This window comes from Lepidothrix coronata, unplaced genomic scaffold (genome assembly GCF_001604755.1).
Source record: "Lepidothrix coronata isolate B3197 unplaced genomic scaffold, Lepidothrix_coronata-1.0 Scaffold142, whole genome shotgun sequence".
Classification (NCBI taxonomy): Eukaryota; Metazoa; Chordata; class Aves; order Passeriformes; family Pipridae; genus Lepidothrix; species Lepidothrix coronata.
Window position 1 is genome coordinate 385509 of NW_016690322.1, and position 21341 is coordinate 406849.

Genomic DNA, 21341 nt, shown 5'->3' on the forward strand with positions numbered 1-21341 from the left:
AATGTGAAAAAAAGAAAGATAGACAGGAAATTTACTTCTTCTGGATCCCAGCGTTAAAAGAATTCTAAATAACCCTAAAAAATGAACTCTGTTAGTGGTATGTAATCTCATTAGTACAATACAAAGCTGTCAACAAAAATTTATATGATTACATGCAAGACAATCATACAACATATATACATAAAACCGTGAGTACTACTTAAAAATGAGCTAGTAAATAAATATATGTATATCCTTTCCTAATTAAACCTCCGTGCACTTGCCTTCATTGTTTGCTTACTTCTCTCCTTATAAATCTGATATATACCATTTTTACAGCAGGGCTTTGTCATATAGACAATCTAATATTTCCATGCTTACATTAGAGTGTTATGAAAATGTAAAAATAAGTAGGAAACTGTCTTCAATACACATTAGCATCCAAAAAAGAAAACAAAAGGTGTGGTACTACAATAGGTAACATAAATAAAATACAAAAGTATTAGTACTCCCTCACCTGGAAGACTGTGTTCAGTGCTCACCACCCTATCTCAAAAAAGACATGGCAGAAACAGCAGTTGAGCAGCTGGTAACCAGAACGGTTATAGATCAGGACTTAGACTTCAATGTAAGGAGACATTAAAATACCTGGACTGCAGGTTTAGAGAGGAGACATGACAGAGGAATAGAGATAATGAATGATACAGAAATGGAAAGTCAGACCCAGTAGTTTTGTTAATGCTGGGAGAAAGCACTTTACAGGATGAAAAGCAAGAACTTTCAGCCTGAAATAAAGAACACACCTATGGTTACCCCCCCCCAAAAAAAAAAAAGGCAAACAACACTTTTCTTACAGAGAAATAACACTAAATCTTAATCTCTCAAGGTATTCATATAATCCATATACCACTCACAAGAGGAAAAAACCCCCTTATTTTATTCCAAAAACAATGGTATGAAATAGCATGAATGACTAGTGTGACTGAGGCCTGTCAGAGAAGTCAAAGCTGAGTTATGCTGAATGACTTACTGAACTACTAGACCTTCTGTGTGAGATGAATTCACAACCAAAGCCTCTTTGAAGGACTGCTCACTGATTTTGTTGTGATATTAAGTAGTTTCTTTCTGGTCAAGATCTAGTCTTTTAAAGGTTTCTTTCAATATTTCAGGATACCAATAGAGAACAGAACAGCTATCAAGTGATGCCAGATCCACAACAACCTCTGGGTGTTGTTTGGGTTCCAAAAAGTGCAAAAGTTTTGGTTTATTTTCTTTATCCATGGGGATTCACTTTGCACTTGCTGTCAGTACACCAGAATGTGGCAACACATAGGTGGTAAAATGCCAACATTTTATATTTGCTTATAAAATTATATATCTATTCCTCAGTATTTTTTACAGTGACTGTTGCCTAGAAACGATTTTAATAGAACATAACAGACTTTGATTATAAACCTATTCTCTATTAAACTGGACTTTTATCAGCTCAGCAAAATACAAAGGCATGTTGTTTTATATGGAATCAAAAATGTTTTACAAACAGAGGATTTGTTATGTACGTATAATACAATATTTTTAATCAATTGCTTGGGGAGTGTGTAGGTATGTAAATGAAAATTTCTTTCTAAAAATAGACATGCAAAGTGTAAACCTAAGTGTACATAATAATGTAACAAAATGCAATCTAAATCACATAATTTTGCAACTTGTGTGTTGCACCATGAAATGCTTAATTATAGGTTGCACTAACAATGAAAAACCATAGGGTCTTCAAGTCACTTAATGAAAGGAATTTGGAACAGAAATTAATGGCCTTACAGGTTTCTATGTCATTAAAAGAAATGCCACTAACACAGAGGGATCAGACAGGGTCAACACTTACCCCATATTATGTGAAGGGGAAAGGGAAGAGACATTATTAAAATAATGTGGGACATTTTGATGGAGCAGAAGCTGCAAGCAGCAGTTTACTGTAGGAGAAGCCAGCTGAACGAGCAGGGGCAAAACATAACAGCTGGTGTCTCCTTTAGAATTCTTTATCTCTGCACATCTCTCTCTCTTGAATAGAGGCAATACCCTGAAGCAAACAAATACAGGAAAAGCATAGGAGAAAGGATGGTCATGCTTGCAGAGGCAGTAGCTGTCCTTTCTCAGAATCACATGGTAAGAAAAAAGAGAAAAGACTAGAAATAGAGAAAAAAATACCCATCAGATACTTTTGGAGGTGATAAGAAGGACAGTGTTCAGGTTAGTGACGGGCTGGACAAGTCTCTTTATACTGTCTTCTCTTGTTATATATCCCCCTTTCAGCCATGTCCAATGGAGCTATAAAATCAGTGTTACATTTTTCAAGTTTTAAACTGCTATCAAGCAGCACATTTGATCTTCTCCTAAATCTTTTAATATCTTGGTTAGAATTGAGATGCTCATTCTTACTCCTCAAATCAAACATCAGCTAAGATCACCATTACCTAGATGTATCTGTCTGTGCATTAGATGTTTAACTTGTGCCTACATTAGCAGCCAGTTGCTATGGCTCTTGTTCAGCCAGACATCTACAGGACAAGTTGTTGCCATCTGGAATGTGCTTTTGACTTCACTTGATTATATATCCTTTAATTCTTTAAGTTCAGCACATATTGACAAACCCTTAAAAAGTAGCTTCTTAATAAGAATGCAATAATAAGATGAAAGATTCAGGTAAAGAGGAGATACAGAATTTATTAAACATAAACTGATGCATGGTTTTTATTAGCTGGCTTGCTTCTGTTTCACAATTCAGTAGAAAGAATGTCTAAACATGGCAGTTTCTGCCCTTCAAATTCCATGACAGCTATTTGAAAAATATTAGCAACAGTAGACTGGTAGCTTCAAATTAATGAAGGAAATTAAATCCTTTACTGAAATTAAATTCACCATGCTAATTGTTTTCTATGTTGTTTCAAAAAAAATATTTTGGTGAGAAGTATTCACTGGTGAATTTACAGTATTCACAGTATTCTGGTGAGAAACATTTAGCTCATACAAAACTGAGTCCTTATTTCACTAACAGGAATAACAATTTTCTCCTCTCCCTTCTCTATGACTTAAAATATGAAATGACTGGCCCACCTCCTAAGGGACTGTAAATAAATTTGCATCCTTTCCTCTGAACCTGATAAAAGAGTATTAAGGCAAGTGTGATGATGTTTTGATGATCATCATCTGTACCCTAGGAATTGGACTAACTCCACAATGCTTTGCACTATGTAAGTAACCAGCAGTTAAGTAACAGTGTTCATTCACGTTGCAGAAACCCTTCACTTCTTAGGCAAATTCACTTACAGACAGAATAATCTCATTCTTATGATATCTTCATAAGATCTTCATTCTTAGAATATCCTGATTATCACATTATCCATGCACAGCATCAAAGGACGGAGGGGGGTTGTGCTTTATGTCTCAGTTGCATTTAGAATCTTATTTTTTAATTATTAGACATAGAGAACAGTAATCATTATTCATAGAATTGTATGAAACTAGCTTAAGGCATGACTGTAATACAATGTAAGGCTGCAGCAAGTGTTAAAACCATATTAAAATTAAAACCATAACACAGTTACTTGGTATAAACTACTAATACTCTCTATAGTCTATGTGTAATGCCTGATGCTCATGTAAACATGTGTTTATTGTAACTACAACCCCCTTGAGCTTTTTCTCTCTTTAACCCTTATGTTCTGTTCTGTCATAAATCAAATCACAAAATGACTACAATTAAGGATCTCTCCTTCCACTGCATTATGTGGCAAAACAGAATCCTGATCACACCTGTGACTCCCAGTCATCATGAAATAAATAACTGATACAAATGATAAAGGGATACTTACCAGGAAATACAGCTCCTTTTAAATATCCAATAACGTTAGAAATAGTCTTGTAAGTTGTGACTGACTGAATATTCAGACTGATTATTTTTTTTCCTGTTAAAAGATTAAAAAAAAAAAAAGAGTTAAACTTGTTTATCTAACCAAGAAATCTACAGAACACAGAAAAAATTCCACATATATTAAAAAAGGTAAAAAAAAAATAAAAAAAAGATTAAAAATAAAATTATACTGAAGAGGAACCAGAGATTAAAAAATGTAGTATTACATTAATTTTTTTTTTAGACCTGTTTTAGCTGTGTGGTTCAAAGCTGGAATCTCAAAAGAGATCTCTACTCTTTGAGTTTAAAGATCATTGAATTTGTTCAATAAATGTTGCCAGAATACACCAGGGGAAAAAAAAAACAAACCTTAAATGAGTAGGATTTACATACTTCTGTAAATATGAAATTTGTGTTACTCTTTATAGGTTTTTCTCAGCTGATCCTTCACCCAGGTCAATCCATCAATAACATTCACAAAATTTTACCTGGTTTCTATTACACTTTCTTCTGGAGAAACACCCCTATGTTAAATCAGATGGGAACAGTTAGACCTCTCCATTACTACCCACACCGCCAGCCCAGCCTTTGGTGATACACTTCTGAACTTATGCCAACAGAAGTCAGTTTTTTTGGCTTTGCTGGTATCAACTGAGGAAATAATAGGCAGGAAAATTTTAAAATCTGCTAAAACATAAGGGACTTGCCAGTATTGCTCAGCCAGTTGAGAGCGTGGCACAGAATAAAGCCAGGGAAAAGTAAATGTCTGAATTAAAATAGCTTTAAAAAATTAACTGTCCTCTGCCCTGCAGTGGGACAGAGTAACCACACAAACTCCTGCAGTTTGTGACAAGGGAAACCAAACAACTACCTTCCAAATGTTTCATTTGCATTATAATAGACTTTGTTAACATTCATCTCATCTGAAAGGTCATAACTTCTATCTGAGAAAAATGAAAATGTCTTAAGCTGCTCTAACTTCAAAGGTAGCAATTGTGTGACAATAATCAGTGTGTCACCCCAGACACTCAGGGAAGGTCTCTTCCATCCAGGTATCCACCACCCCCCTGTGTTTAAAGGCATCTCTGAGACAGAATTCCTTCCATGTCCATACCCCAACTGTCACACACCTAAATTAAAATAATCCCCTGATCATTTTGCTCTCTATCTCCCAGGCTATTATTCTCCCACAGATCTATTCCTGACAATTTGTTTCCAGGCTTTGTTTCCCAAGATATGGGAAGCATACAAGTGGGGAGTTTACTGCAACATGTAAAATAAAACCAGTACATCATTATGATACTGTTCTTCAAGGTTCATTTGCTGATACTTGATGTTAACTTGAAAATTCTCTTAAAATAAAATCTAATATATTTTAATTCACAAGTATTCATTTACCATTGAAAAAAGCAAACCAACTGTTAGGATCTTTGTTGTAAAAAAATGTACCAGAAATATTATTCTGTTTTTCACTCAGGCAAGACCTCCTCTGTTATCAATAGACGTGTTCTGCTTTTGCTCGAATACAACATGAAAGAAAATGCAAGTCAAGCAAGTTAATCAAAAATAAACCACAGATCATGATTTTTCAATAATCAATCACAGCAAGTTAATTTTGATTTGTCATGCAGTTAACTTTACCTTTCTGACGTAAATTACTGTAAGGTTTATTAACACCATGTGATGATGAATCGTGTTTGTTCTATAAATCCACAGATAATATTTTAGAATTTTTAAAAAGTATTTGATTTAAAACAAAAAAAAATTATCCAAAGGGTTCCCAAAGGGTCTTTCAGAAAAATGTGAGAAGAGCTCAAATCATCCATGTTGATTAAGCAGCTTAAATTTAATCCAAACTATGCAACTTACTTCTTGCTGCTGATTCTCACCTACAACCACTCTAGAGCCAATTCAGTCTTCTTGAAAAATAGTTTTAAATTCAAAACTGATTTCCTTTCCTTTTCTTACAACACTTCAGATACTCATTTCTTTGGGCTCCACTTCAGAAAAAAAGATTAATCCTTTTGAAGACAACCAACTTCATTGTTTTTCCTTAACTGACATCAGCTATCCAGTCTTCAACCAACAATGAAGAAACAGAAAATTAACTTCTGGCAATACACCATATTCTAGAATCAGATATTTGAGTTAATAGTCATGTAACACAGTAGTCAGCTTAAAGTGACTTGGGCTTAAAGGCTTAGTACATCAGATGAAAAGGCTGAAAGTACTCTTCAGAGTACACAGCAGAAGCAAAATTTAATCCCTTTAAAGAGTTCTGACAACAAACCTCTCTTCCTTATGCTATAATTTAAAGATCTTGCCATCTTTCTCTTGTTTTTTTTCTGTATTCTCTGGAAAACTATGAGGAGACTTTAACTTAACATGATTCAGGATACACTTTGAGTATATGTAAGCCAAAAGCTACTTCTGAAACAGAAGAAATGTATTAATTGTTATTTTTAATTTCTTTCTTTTGTGATTTGGAACTGTAAATTGTCTCATACCAAATGACTACCTTCTCCTCTCCTATTTACACAGTTATTTTTAGAAATCATGGCTATTTCCCATTCATTTGACTGACAATTTTAGTACTCCAGATGAGTAAAAAAAAATCTACTTGCAGTATCTATGTTAAAACACACCATGAGTTATGTCTTGTTTCTTTTTTTGTTTGTTTTTAACCTCATCCCAAGCTCATACAAACAGAGAGGAGTATAAGTTTGAGCCTCACTTTCAAACATATTGGTTAAATTCTTGAATCCTGATCATGCTAAATGCCTATAATCAGACAGTTTTCTGAGCATTGCTTTGAGTACTGAATTTTGAAAAGTATCTTTGGGGACTTGGGTTCAAAAATTGAACTAATTTGACGAGATTTTTGCTATTCATTTAAAAAAATTCCTGACATCACATTTAGCTCCAGTACAGAAGCACTGAGAACTAAACTAATTCAAGCATTTCGATAGCTCCTGGATCATAAAACCAGAAGTTATTTCAGAAGACTGCAGAAATAAGGTACACTGAATGTAATGCAGTTTTCAATATACTTCTGTTGAAATCAACACAAACCACACCTGAATAAACAGACATCAGTCTGAAATCACAATTAAACTAAAGATTTCAAACTTCATCAAACATCCATGGCCATGTAACTAACTTAGGGGGCACAGAATAAGCTGAAATAGTCATAATAATACTAAATTTGACAGATTTCTTGTTCCAGTCATTCAGAAACCTTACACTAGGCTTTAAAAACTCAACTTCTAACTTTTTGACCACACATTACCAAGCTTTTCAGACACCCCTGAAGGCCAAGGATTCCTTTAAAAATGAAAGCCACTGTTTTTATTAAGTTATTTGCCCCAAGAGCAGAGGTTTGTAAAGTAATATCAAATACCACAGAACATGATGGTAGAATAAGAACTAACTGCACTCAGTGTAGAAACACAGTAAGCTATTTATATGTAACCAATAATCAAATATATCATAGATTTCCTATATTCTATTGGTGATACTGTAAAAAATAATATGGCCTGGTATGCAGTTTTTGGAATACCCTGTTAATCACACAGGTATGACAAGTAAACATTAAAACATATATAACACCAGATTTTACTGTAGTTTGAAACAAATGCTTTATTTTCACTAGACATTTTCTAGAATAATTGAGTAAAAATTCCAAACTACTACTACCATCTTAGACTGCCTAGTTAACGGGCTTTTAAAATCTCACTGAACTGTGAAAAACATATTTCAGTTAGTTCTCAGTGTTTCATCATGTCAATTTGAGTGCAAAACCTTATCTACTACATATTTTATGTCAGTTTTCAATTAAGTTCAAACACAAAACTCTAAATGAAGAACTGTAATCATCATAAGCATTTATGTAACATCAGAACTTACATATAAAAACACTATATGCAACATAATGACATACTTAGAAAAGTGAATAAACATAAAATAGTATATACCTAATAATTTAAATAATCTCTGAAAAAATATTGTGAGACACTATCAAATTGCATGTGCAAAAGTCAATACTGAATTTACGCAAGGTACAGCACTGTTGAATTATAAAATTATTTGCACAGGATCAAACCTCCAGGACAGATGTCCTGTAACAGAGAGTCTTTAGCGATTTGGGTTTTTTTCTTTGGTGTTTGTTTGTTTGGTTTTTTTTGTTTGTTTGTTTGTGGGGTTTTTTGTGTAAGCAGTGCACCATCTAGATACAGTCTCTTTGAAATCTGGTATCCCTAATATTTTTCTCTAATAGATTTCTATTTGATTAACCAACTATGTTGCCTACTAACAATATATCCCCTTTTTTAAATGGATATTCATAGATCTTGAGTTTCCAAGCCAAATCTTTGTCTGAAGAGCTTAATGAATAAATTTCTTGCTATTTGATTATCTTTTCTGACCTACAATGAGGAATCCAGAAATAAAACTATTCAGATTAAGAGCTTCTGAAAATAAGCAATGTCTAGAATAAAGTCCTTTAAGAAGGCTTTAAACTGGGATGGCTTAAATGGGATACAAAATCAATGTGTCAAAGTTAGTACCAAAGAGAGCTGAAAACGCTTCATATGGTACAGTTGAATTTCATAACCTCACACTATTTTGACAGTTTCTTTACCTGCTTTACAGCAATCAAAACCAAAGCATCACATAGAAAAACAATGGCAGAGAACACAATTATGAAAATATACCTCGACTGTTTACAGTTCTGGTAGAAAAACTCTTGAGGCTTCAGGTGGGAGTAGAGAGAAGATACATAAAAAATGCTTCTCACTGTTCATGCTTATTTCATTCCATGAACTTAAAGAACAAAATTTAAAGCAATCATGAAAAGAAAATCTGAGAGTACTGGTATAAGTGTCTGTAAATTTTCATATCTAGTATATCTGAATTAGATCAGACTTCCCTATTTAACATGTACTTCTTTGAAATGGCAGTAAGAGATACCTGCAGAACACTGTTATATTCCTATTGTTATGTACAGTGACTTCATATCTTGTAGATACAGTAACATGCACTGCCACACATTATGCTGGCATCTTTCTCTATTTGTTTTCTTGGATTCATGTTTAGCATAGCCCAAGCACCTAGAAATTATGGGATTGTTTGTGCACTGGTATCACAGTGTATGATGGCATGGCCAGAGTTTATTAAATATGGTGCCCTTTCTTTTCTCTGACAGGTAGCAAACTATGAAGGAGAAACACATATAACAAGAGCACAAGGCTGTAGCCTAATAGGAGGAGATATATATCCTTTTCATGCCCTTCCTCTGACTGAATAGAAGACAGGCTTGATTTGCACTAGTGCACCACTTGGCAGAGAACTTTGTCTTGGATGATGATCGTGTAATATGGAAACTACAGGATTCTTCCAATTAATTATTGCTTTTGTGTAATTAATGGTTCAAACTTCACATGATCAGAGTTGACTAAAAACTCAGTATAGTAAACATCTGACATGTGGAACTGTATAAAATAGATGTTTAAAGTATTATAAAAATTCTTCTTTATGTTGTGCTACAAACCTTTTCAGTAAGTCACTTCTGGTTATCTGATCCACTCTCCTTTTTTGGCAGAGGTGGATTTGTTTGCAGCCTAGAATGTAGTCTTGCATTGCAGTCACTATGATGATTCAGTATTGATCAATGACTGTATTTTTTAGGCTAAAAAAAGTTACAAAAGATTAAAAGGTTCTACCTAAAAAGCATTTAGATCTGAGTAATTTTACTCGTTGTAGCAGAATCCTGTGTCTTTGTATAGGTGGCTCTCTTATTCACACAGTGTTTGATATCATTCAAGTTACTCAAACTATTTATGCTTTGGTTTTACTATTTTATAGGTTAAAATATAAAAAGAAATGACACCTAGGTGTCAGCAAAAGGGATGTAGAGCTGGTAAGAAATGGGATCTTCTTCTGCGTATGTTAACTCCATTGATATTTTCTGAAATAATACACCTTTAATAATCTTGGTCGATCTATACAAAGAGAGAAATGGGGTTGGATTTAAGCATCAGTTGGCTAAAGAAACTTAGAAGCCCTTAGGTGAGATCACAGCATGAGTGATCCTTTAAGTGAGATCGACACACTGCTTGCATTATACTTCCTGTCATTTGAGTTCTATTGCCCAGGAGTATTAGGTCAGACCAGCTGCCCATCTAGTCCTTATCTCCAAGAGTGACCAACAACAAAAATGTGGAAAAGAATGGAAGAATAGGATGATGCCACAGACACCTGGACACTGATCAATAGTTAAATCCTTGATCTTTCTTATCTTCTGTCTTCTCAGATACGAGAAGTATGAAAACCAACACTTAAACCAAACCAACACTTAAAACCAAAGAGAAAAATTACTTACATATTACTCGTGTTTTTAACTACCAGACCTTCAGGTTTTCCATTTAACAACAAAGTATTTGGTCACTAGTGGCAAAAAAGGACTTTTTAAATTAAATCCCACTAAACAGATTTAAATTAAATACTCAACAGATTAATTGAAAAGGGATGATTTTCACCTGACTGAAATCTACCAACTGGCAGGTAACTTAAAAAACAAGGACAGTTCACACACAGCAGGATTCTCTTCATTTACGTTTATAGGAGTGCTTTTGTTTTACAACCACCTTCACAACGTTCTAACAATATCCTACTAATATCCTATAAAAAAAGGAAAGCTTCAAAACTTTACAGCTTCTCTATAAAGCTTCACTCAAACTCCTTCTAATTGCCTATTTTGGAGAAAAAATTCATGGATTCAGATTCATGAGGATTAACAACAACTACCTTGCTACACAAAAAGCAAATCTAATTACTAACTTCATCTAATACAAAACTAATAACTAACTTCAATTCCCACTATTTGCTTTGTAGGCTCTGAGCAGTCAATCTATCTCGGATGTTTGTTCCATATCCTCTCACTCACTCTGTCACATTTTGTCTCTTGAAAACTGCAAGGCTAAGGGGAAAAAGAGGCAATATGAGAAAACTATATATAAATGTTTAATCATTACTGATGAATCTGCTGTTCAGTTTTTGGAACAGACTGATGAGAGAATGATGATCATTTTATCCTAACAAATTTCAAGCCAACCAATCATCTGAATTGCTCATTCCCCTCTTTTGACAGATGAGTGATGAGTTCTACGTCAGAAGTGAAATCTCTCTCTTAAGCTTCTTCAAATCAACAGGAAGACTGCAAATTCAACCTTCACTGTTTTCAAATGCCTTGCTCTCTTCAGTGTTATCTCTTTAGTTATTACTCTTATTAAACAGTTCTACACAATTTCTTATCATAAGACGAGTTTTTTATCTCTTCCATTAAGGCTGCTACTGAACACTTCAGCACACTATATGCTCCAGCACATCCATAGTTTCACCATTACTTCAAGGCAAAATACATCATAAAACATTGCAGAATTATACAAGGCTTCTTATTATAGTCCCTATTTTCTCAATAAATTAAGAGTTTAAAAAAAAATCCCACATGGATTACTGTGGTTCAGAAGCTTTACAGGAAATCAGACACAGCCTGGACTGGCTCTTACTAGCCTTGGAATAGTCTTTCCAGAAATTTTCCACCTCACAGAATACCTGTCTTCTCAGTGAAATAAAACAGAAATGCCACACCAACCAGTCACAGAAAAAGCAGAATAAGTCACCCTTTAGGTGATTCTGTCCTGCAGCCTCCACAAAGAGCTTTTTGAGAAACATTCACTGTGAATGCTTTTATCCTTCTAAAATGAGTGTCATTTGCCAGGCCAAATTCATGCTTTCCTTCAGGCACTTCAGCTGTTTAAAATTCCAACAATACCAGCAAGCTTCACACATCCTACCTGGAACAGTAAAGCACTTCCTCCTTCCAAAATGGCCTTTCTCCATTTTCTACTGGTTGTGGGGACGATCAGTTAATCTTTAAAGTATCTAGTCAGCCATGCATGGAGAGCAATAGTCCTGCCTAACCATAGCAGCTTAAGCCATGAAGCAGGAGGTCTTCTGCCTCCCTGTTTAGTATGTATAACTACAAATGCTAACACAAGTCATAAAATTAATCAACCTTTTTTATGACTTGTTGTATTGCACTGCTATTCCACAATAACTTTCCAAAAGCAATAAACAAGTGATACAGTACACACGTGATAGTACATTGGTTTTCCTTAAAATTAGCTTTTACTGTTGTCATCGCTGTTTGTAGAACAGGATACAGTGGCTAACTTAATCTGCTTCCTCCCCTCCAAGACCACAGCTTCAAATCATTTCATTTAAACAGGCATTATAAAAAAATACACCTTTTTTTTTCCTGCATTTTTTTTTATGGTGAAAGATGGATAGGTACCAAACAAAAATGAAGACAGAATTACTGAACATGCATCTCATCTAGAACGTTCTCTGGAAGCTGTTCCTTCATTGAAACACTGCAGTATCTTTGCTGGAAGACTGTATCCTTATTTTTTTCCCACAATAGCAATAAGTTTGTTCAAGCACTAATCTGTGTGACTTTGCTAATGGCATTATATCTAAATATATACTCTGAATGCATTCTTTCATTTCATCTATCTCTACTCAAGGTCTTTTATTCTTATCATCAGGACCATTCTTCTGGTGAAACCTGGAGAAAAAGGTGCCTGAAGGTTCAGATAACAATACATTGTTTATTCTATACCAGATACAAATTAAGGAATACAGAGAGACATATCACTGTTAAGAATTACAGTATTATTGTACAATAGACAGGAAAAAACCTATACAATAATACTGTTCTTGGTGCTTTAATGTTAAAATCACATTCTTTATAGTACAGTAAGTCCTAAAAACCAATTAACAAAACCTACCTAGTGATGGTATCTACACAGAGGAGGTTTTACATCAGTATTAAGAATTAGTGCTTAATGTCTTATTCTAAGATAATTACTTGGTTTTTTAAACCAAAGCTTCCATCTGTCAGATTTTAGGAGCATAATTTTTAGGCTGTTCATAGTGCCTCCTAGAAAGCAGCTCAGCAAAACATACTCATGACCAGCTAAACCTCTTAGTTGTATACAGTTACAGAAAATGGATTTGGAGTCCTTGAGGAACATTCCATAGTTAGAGGGAAAGTGTACTTAAAAAGCATTACCTGTAGGTGGCAGCTGGAGGGGTGTACACCTATCTTTTTGGACACTGTCCTCAGGTAAGGAAACAAGTTTTCTGGCAAGCATTGCAGAAATTGGTTGTACTAACAGTGTTGTGAGGTTCAGTCGATTTTGCCTGTAGCTTCCATCTTAAAAAACGGAAAGAGAAGGGCAATTTTGTAAATGAAAATTAGATTTCAATCCATCATAAACCAAATAAACCCCACAAATCTCTATAACACAGCTTAAAACAACTGACACAGATAAGCAGCTGTTATTTGGTACTTACCTTATTGAAAAAAAAAAAAGTCTTTTCAAGACCATGTACCACAAAATTGCATGTGCATATTACAGTATTTGGGCAATAGTTCCACAAGAAAGAAGCTGACAAAGAGTCCGTGCAGATATTGGACTGTATGTGACTTAAACACACTAAATTAAATTGGTGTGTACTCAAGGAAACATTGAAAAATACAATTATAGATCAGAAATAACTTCCAAATTCGAGTAAAAATTGAACACAGCCTTACAGGGAAGAGCAGACATTTAAACTGCCCAGAATCATGTGCAAGTATCCATCTGCATTGAACAGTTATTACTGATTAGGCTTTATTTTGCCTAGAGAAGTTGTGCTATTTAGCTGACAAGAAAAACACCAAAAATGAGGCATGTTGATAATATACTGGCAATTTGATGAGATGTGCTTCCTTGCATATACCAGAAACCCTGAAAATTCTGATATACACCAACCTCTTTGAAAGGCTACAAACTGGTCACTTCATTGACTCAAAGTGGATTCAATGCAGTTAAAGTGACTCTCATGTATTTTATAAATGCAGGGGTGTTTCTGTGATGGGAAGTTGAAGGATCACATGAAGACCTGAAATAAGAGGGTACTACTAAACAGACACACACATCAAGTGAAGTAAGGTATGGATCAGAAAGTCACTACCTCATTTACAGCTTAAAGAACTTAAGAAGTCGTAGCACAAACCACTCAATAACAACAGATTCATGCAAATATTAAAATCTCCCTTCAACTGAAAAAAATGTGAGTTTCCACACACATCTATGTTTCTGATAAGACAATGAGATATTCTGGGAGACCAATTGAAAGAACTGGCAAAAGAAAACAGGCTAATTCTGCACATGGAAGTGCTCTGAAGCACTTCAGGACAAAACATCTCAGCTATTTCTTCTGGCCAATAGAGGTATCATCTCTTCCCATGGAAAGCAAGAACACTCTTGCAGACGAAAAGCCCACCATGGAAAGGGAGAGGACATTGATAGCCCACGGCAGGACACAGCTCCAGAACAACTTGCAACACTCTCAAAGCCTTCCAATATACCTGCCCCCACTGAATCATTTCCAGCATTCAACTAGAGATTCAGAATACAAGGCCTCCCTCTGAGACCTCCTGGAAACAAACACCATATTTTCTGTCAACATGGAGTTCTTTACTACTCAAAGGCATCCTTTACATCCTGTGTGACTGCAATCACAAAGGGAGGGAGCTATCAGAAATCAGCAGCACATGTTCTAATACATTTCTATAAAAATACTATTAGGATTGCTATTGCTGAAGCACAACATAAAAAAAAAAAAATCCAGTCACAACCTCCAGTTTTCATTCTTTTTATGCTAGAAACTCCTGAGACTTTTTATAATATGCCCTTAAGCATAATGTAAAAATTGACCAAAGCTGTATTATTTAAATATGGAAAAACAAAAACCATGGTTCAGCTTTAATACAAAGTGACAAGTGTTCACTTTGAAAGAATCAGGCAAATTTTTAAGTGGAAAGGTGAAACTGGCTCAAAACATTATAAACATGGTAAAATCAGTTTGCTCAGGCTTTGAGAGTCAGTTTCTGGAATCAAAAAACGCCCTAAAATGTCCTACAGAGATGGGGAATTGAGACATTATTTTCTGTGTAGTGTTTGTCAATCTGCAGACTGTATTAGAAGAGCAATGAGGCTCAAAATGTTTCAGATGAGAAGCATCTCTCCCTTCTCCAGTTACTCAGAATTTGAGCTTCACACCTGAATGAGCTTTGAAAGATACACTTTTGAGAACAACTTACAGGAGAAACCGCCCCATGTTTAAAAACTAATCATTTAACAATAGAAGATGGAATTTGATGTATGGGACAAATAGAAAAGAAATATATAAAAAGGCAGATTTAAGTTATCTGGGCAGATTTATCTGGAAGGAAAACTCTAATAGAAGGAGTTTATAAAGACCTACCTAGGCAGGTGATAAAATCTCTACAACTGAAATCTTTCTAAAGAAAAGAGTAATCAAACATCTGTCAGGAATGACAGAGATATGGCTGATGCCCTCCCTGAGGGAAGGTGCTGCATTAGATGACCTCTTGACATCTTTTCCAGGCCTGATTTCTGTAGAATTCTCCAGTAACTGAACTTCCTGAACCATTAAAAAAAAAAAAAGGCATTATTGGAACTAATATTAAAAAATACTTTTTTAAAAAAAGGAAAAGTGCCTCTTCCAGGCATGTAATAGCTGCCAGGAAAGTAGCCTGCTAAGAGGACTGAGGAAAGCTCTCTGCACCATGATCAGGTTTCAAAAGTGAAAGACTCAAGACCAATCCTCTCCAGTGCACACTTAAAAATCTGGAGATTTCCAGGGCTGCTAGTTAAAGCTCAAACATTCAGTTTTTAAATACTGATTGTGAAAAAGTGCAGTGCAACTTCATAAAGGAACCAACATATCAAAAGAAGTTTGAGATTCTTGCTGGTACTTTCTCTGCTGGATGCCAAACTCTGTGGAGCACAGAGTGCTTTCAGGATCTGTGGAAACAACAAATGCTTTGAGGATAATTTAAATTTGACATTTTGCTTGTAATGAAATTTAGTTTTATAGCATGAAACTCTTCCAAGAAACAGAATTCCTTCTCTGCAAGTCTAACAATCTAACCGTGCCAGGCCTAGAACCACTATTAATTTTAGAAAGTGTCTAGAGAACATACTGTAAAGCGAGAAGAAAAATATGGTAATCAATTATTAAGTTAATTTTAGGAGCACAAACAGAGGTAATCTTTAGAAAGTTTCTTTGCAGAAAGCAAGGCCTGCACTTCTACTTTTGCAGTGACTGTGTTTTATGTTTTCTTTTTCAAAGCAAGCACAAAGAGCACCAGCTTCCATACTGCTCCGTTTGGGACACACATTTGGAAGCCAGGATTTCATAGTGATCCATCACTTAACTTACTGGTATTTGTAACATGTTCTGAGATTTCTGAAAAGCTTTTACAGGGAGAATTTAATAGTAACACTTGTGCACCATATGTCACTCAATTCTAGGCTAAAGTACAATTTTATCATTGTTTCAGTGACTTTTGTGAAGACTGAAAGATCAGAGCACATGAAATGAGAGTTAGTCACAACACCTTACCTCTCTAGTTAAAAGAACATTGCGTCACCCACAGCTTCTTAGTATTAGCAAATAGGCTTCTATTTATATTTCTCTAAAAAGTTTTTTGCTACATGAATCAATTTTCTGTTAACTTTTGTTTAAATTCCAGATTCACAGGAAGACTGGACAGAACATTGTATTTCATCATATCTGTTTATTAAAGTCACCCTCTGCCAGGATCTGATAAAACAAAAAGTTAACAACTAAACCTGTCTAAAAAGTTTACTGATAGAATTCATCAAAATAATTCCTTCTAAGACCTGAAACAGTGCTTTAAGGATGTTCCCCCCAAAAAAAGAGAAAAAAAAAGTATTCTGACTGAACACTGAACTATTATTGTACATACCCACATCTTTGACTTTCTGCTGCATTAATAATAGAGCATATTAGTTTTGAAATATCTGAAGTGAATGGTTCATTAATTTTTCACCTTAAGCTTAATAGAAATTTGACAAACAGTTTTATGCTGAGAATAGATACTCCAAGCAGGACTTCACAGCACATGATGGGAATAAATTAGAGCATAAAAGACAGAATAATGTGTATTTGGTCAAATAAGATGGTTCTGTCATTCAATTGCCTGAAGTGAAGTTAGTTCAATCCATTTCCATGAAAGTGGCATTTTTTACATTTAAGGATTCCCAGCATAAATGCCTTTGTCAGCGCTTGATCTTGTATTTAACACGACAAAAAAAGACATATAAATTGGCATGTCATAGACATCTCTATTCTTTGTGCTTTGAACTCGTACACAGCATCCCCCCAACTTTGCTGATAACATTCAACAGCTGTTACCTTCCACTGACTCTCATGTAGTTAGGCACAATGATTTATTCTTCACTGCAAAATCAGTTTATCTGTGGTTTTACTGATTTACATCTATCCAGACAAAGGGACTGTGCAGTGCCTACAACAGAGAGATTCCACCAGCTGGTTGGTGGCCCCAGGTACTAAAAATCACATCACTACTGGTAATCATAATAATTTTGCCATGCAGCAGCTACTTGATTAAATCTTCAGCTACAGTTGCTAACAATACAGTCGATGAGCAGCATTTTTAAGATAGACATAACTCTTCTAACTCAAAAAGACTTCAATTAAGCCTTCACATCCCATTTAATCTCTGATATGAAATGTATCCATCAGCTACACCTCACAAAGTCACTGACTTTTTTTTCCTTCCTAAATTTTCTCTTTGAACAAAGGAAGAAAAATAAACTGATTCTGGCTGTTACTTCTTGCTGTAAATGGATACAGTTAGAATATTGACCCAGAAAACCTGATGCTGTTCTGCAAGCACTTATGAACAGGAAATTCTGGGAAGGCTCACCCCCACCCCCACCTGCTCAGTGTTTGGACTTTAAAAGTCAGACATATAGTTTTCTGCATATAAAGTCAAAAAGAGACCTCTTCTACTAACAAAATTGGTGCTGAACACCCCATGGTGTTTAAAATGGCAGTAAGAATGGATTTTATTCATGGGAAGGAGAAGACCATAGCTTCAGACTTGGAGAGTATCTTGAGATGTAGAAGCTAAAAAAATACCAGCAAGAGTAAGAAAAAAGTAACTGATACAGAAAAATGTTATTCAAGAGAAGAGTAGAACCTGGAGCAAATGCCTCTAGAGTAGAACTGGTAACAAAAGTTTCCCGCTACGTCTTTATTCAGTTCTCTATGAATTATCCACTAGAATTACAGTGTGGAACATGTCACTTTTGAAATATTTTGCTTCATAGCCACTGTTAGAAGCACGGAGAAAAACATTTTTTCCTCTTTTGTAAAAAAAAGAACTTTGAAATTCTGCAACCAGGGATTTTAACAACAGCCACATGTAAGGGCTTTCAAAGCAGCTTTGCAGGCAGCGAAGCACGAGATGATGAACTGCTCTGCCAATTACAACAACATTGTGGCAGCTTGAATTTCGGGATGCATGATCTCAAGTGGGCAAGGGACACTTAGAACTGTGTGCTGATTTGAGATATGAGTGAGAAACATGTCTGTGCCTATAAAAGGTTTATGCACATTTACAGAAAGTACAGAACTGAAAGGCAGTGAGGATCACCTAGAAGGGAAACAAGCCACTGAGAGTTCTCAGAAATGATCTGAAAAAGATTTTCATTTTTTTCTTAGCATTGGTGATGGATAAAAAAACTTCTTTAAAAATAAGTTTTTAAAAAACGTCATGTTCCCATGATGTCAGGAGTTGACAAAATTTTAGAAGAAAACCGAAGATATCACACCACCTGTGATAAACTCCCCAGTTAACAACACCATACATCCACTGGTACGTACCCAAAACCATAAAACTATAGAACTACTGATTTTCTTACAAAGTATATTTACTGCATTCCGTTTACATCACATTTTATCAATGGATTGGATGCAAATCTGTGTATATATTACTCAAGAAGAAAACTAATAATTCTATATCTGATGTGAGAAAAAATACATCTACAACTTGCTGTCATCTTTTTCCCTCCCTCACAAGGAAATGTGCTTAACCATTATGAAAGAGGAAAAAAAAGTCACTCCCCTGCCTCTTAGTGGAAACCACTCTTGTCTTAATGACTACTTAATGTACTTTAAAAATACTGTCTTGTTTCTTTTTAAGATACATAGAATGAAAAGCAACACATTTATTGTGTAAAAGTAAAACTGCTTTGACACACTGATGCATAATCATCTCATTAATTTCCCTGCTTCCTTCTGAGAATATTTAATACATTGGCAAGAATAAAAAAAGAAACGCAACCAAAAAAAAAAAATTCACACATCTCTCACCATTTTGAATCCCCCTTTTCATTTAGCTTGTTGTAGTGGGTAATACTTAAAATGACATATAAGTGGCCAAAATGGAGCAAAATTACATAACGCTTCTACACCAATTGACAGGAGGTAAAATTTTTCCTTTTTAAGTATCCTACAATTGTGTAACCACTAAGCCATAAAAAGGAAAGAGCAATTCTTCCACGTATTACAAATAGCTAAAACATATTTTTATGTTCTAGTAACAATGGAATGTAACAGGGGAGAAAGGATAAGATAATTCTCAGGTTTTCCTCTGTTAGAAAATGCTCTCCTTGCCACTGAGATGAAAGAAACTCTCCACTGATAGCAGTTTGGTCATGGGACATACAAATCTCTGTCCAAACGGGTGGTGGATATTCAAAAGGGTTGACAGAAGTTGCCTGCCTTACAAGACAAAAAAATAAATTGTTCTTAGCACTTTAAAAATAAGCTTATTAAAAAAATCTAACAGTCATAAACTTCAGCTTCTGCACAATTTATTCTTTGCCATGCATGCTGAATTCAAACCAGAATCTTCAATACTTTAGTATTTAATTTTGGATTCTATTTGAGGTGTTCTTGATAGCAAAAGATATGCTTAGCATCTTCTACCTTCATTAAATTTAAGAACACAGGTACTTCCCACCGTAAGGGTGTGTGTGGAAATAATCAGTGCTAAAAAGATTGGAAACGCTCAGAAAAATTAGCCATGTAATGAACTGACCACAATCTGCTGCAACCAGTTATCTGAGTCTTAAATTGGATAATAACTTATCATTAAGGACTGCAAAAAGAAATATTAAGATTCTTACTTAAATTTTATATCTTTGCACCAAATTAGCAATTTAAACACTATATGATAAAATAATTCTACAAAAAAATTATTGCTGGTATTTTTTATTTTCCTAAAATATGCAGAGGTATTAATCCAAGCAGTTTAGCAGAACTGCTTGAAGTGATTGCTCTGATGTTCAGAATTACAGCACAATCCAAAATATTAGATATCAGACACATACTTGGACTTCCTTTTTTTAATCTTCCTCTTAGGGCAAAATTACTTCATGAACCCCATACCTGCAAGTCTGTACATGAAATGTAGTTGCTTGTTGCTCCCAGAAAATATATTTCCCAGCCCATTAACTACACGATGTTCTTGAACCGGGATCTGGAGGGAAGCTCGTGTGTACGTGGGTCTGTGCATGAGGGAACACAGATCAAACTGATGGACTAAGATGTGACAGAGATGGCTTTTAAAACTGATATATTACAGAACATTTTGAATTCAGGAGCCAAACACATTACAGAATTTGTTATCAGTTTCACTGACAAAAAAATTCTCTCCCTCTTGCGAAAAGGATCCAGGCAGGCACCAAGCAGGGATATCCTGCTCAGAAACGGAATACTGAGTCACAACAGCAGAAAAGGTACACAGCACCTCCTGCAGGAATTATGTTTTCACCACTTCAAGAAACAAGGAACTTCTGGCACATTCAAGAGTCAATGGGCTGGTCTTATGGCTTGCTCCCTCCTGAAATAAACCTTGCTTTGCTACACTGGTGAGGGCCACCACAGACAAAACAAACAAACACGGACAGGAGACACCTATACAGATTTCCTTCCCTTCGGTGATGATGGACACTACACACATTAAAATAAGGGTCTTGCTTTATGTGAAATATGTTTGCAGCAGTCAGAATATACATCAGGCAACATATGCCATCGTTGTTCTGATTATGAACAAGCGTAGAGTCCTGTTTATTCACAATAATGAGATTTATTGTTATTAAAAATAATAAAAGCCCTATAACGCTCTACAAGAAATGGAATGGAAACAGAAAATCTCTAAGAAAACACTGAAAGTGACAGGTTTAGGATGACAATTATTTTGTTTATAGCATGTAGTGAACATTGCAATACTCAGAATCACGTGCATATGTTGTCTATGGTACAGTCATCATCATGGCGAGGCTTCGCGAACGAAGATTTGGGAAGGCTCTATCCACATTTGCTACAGGCACGCTGGTGGCTTATGAGGCCAATACGTGACAGACATATCCGATTGCAAAAGGCACAGCAGAGACTCCTTAGATGGTGTATTCTGCAATTT

At 35.2% G+C, this 21341-nt stretch overlaps 1 protein-coding gene across 8 annotated transcripts in view; it reads right to left on the reverse strand.

Annotated features, from left to right (window-relative positions):
* The window catches only part of NAALADL2 (N-acetylated alpha-linked acidic dipeptidase-like 2), a 469384-nt gene that overhangs the window by 102382 nt on the left and 345661 nt on the right, over nt 1-21341 (reverse strand). For 7 of the 8 annotated variants that reach the window (XM_017827775.1, XM_017827774.1, XM_017827776.1 and 4 more), the window contains 2 exons: nt 13020-13163; nt 3849-3941 (listed from right to left, as the gene is read on the reverse strand). In XM_017827775.1, the coding sequence (XP_017683264.1) occupies nt 3849-3941; nt 13020-13163 (237 nt within the window). The remainder of the gene's footprint in view (nt 1-3848; nt 3942-13019; nt 13164-21341) is intronic. The other variant, XM_017827780.1, reaches the window with a different exon arrangement.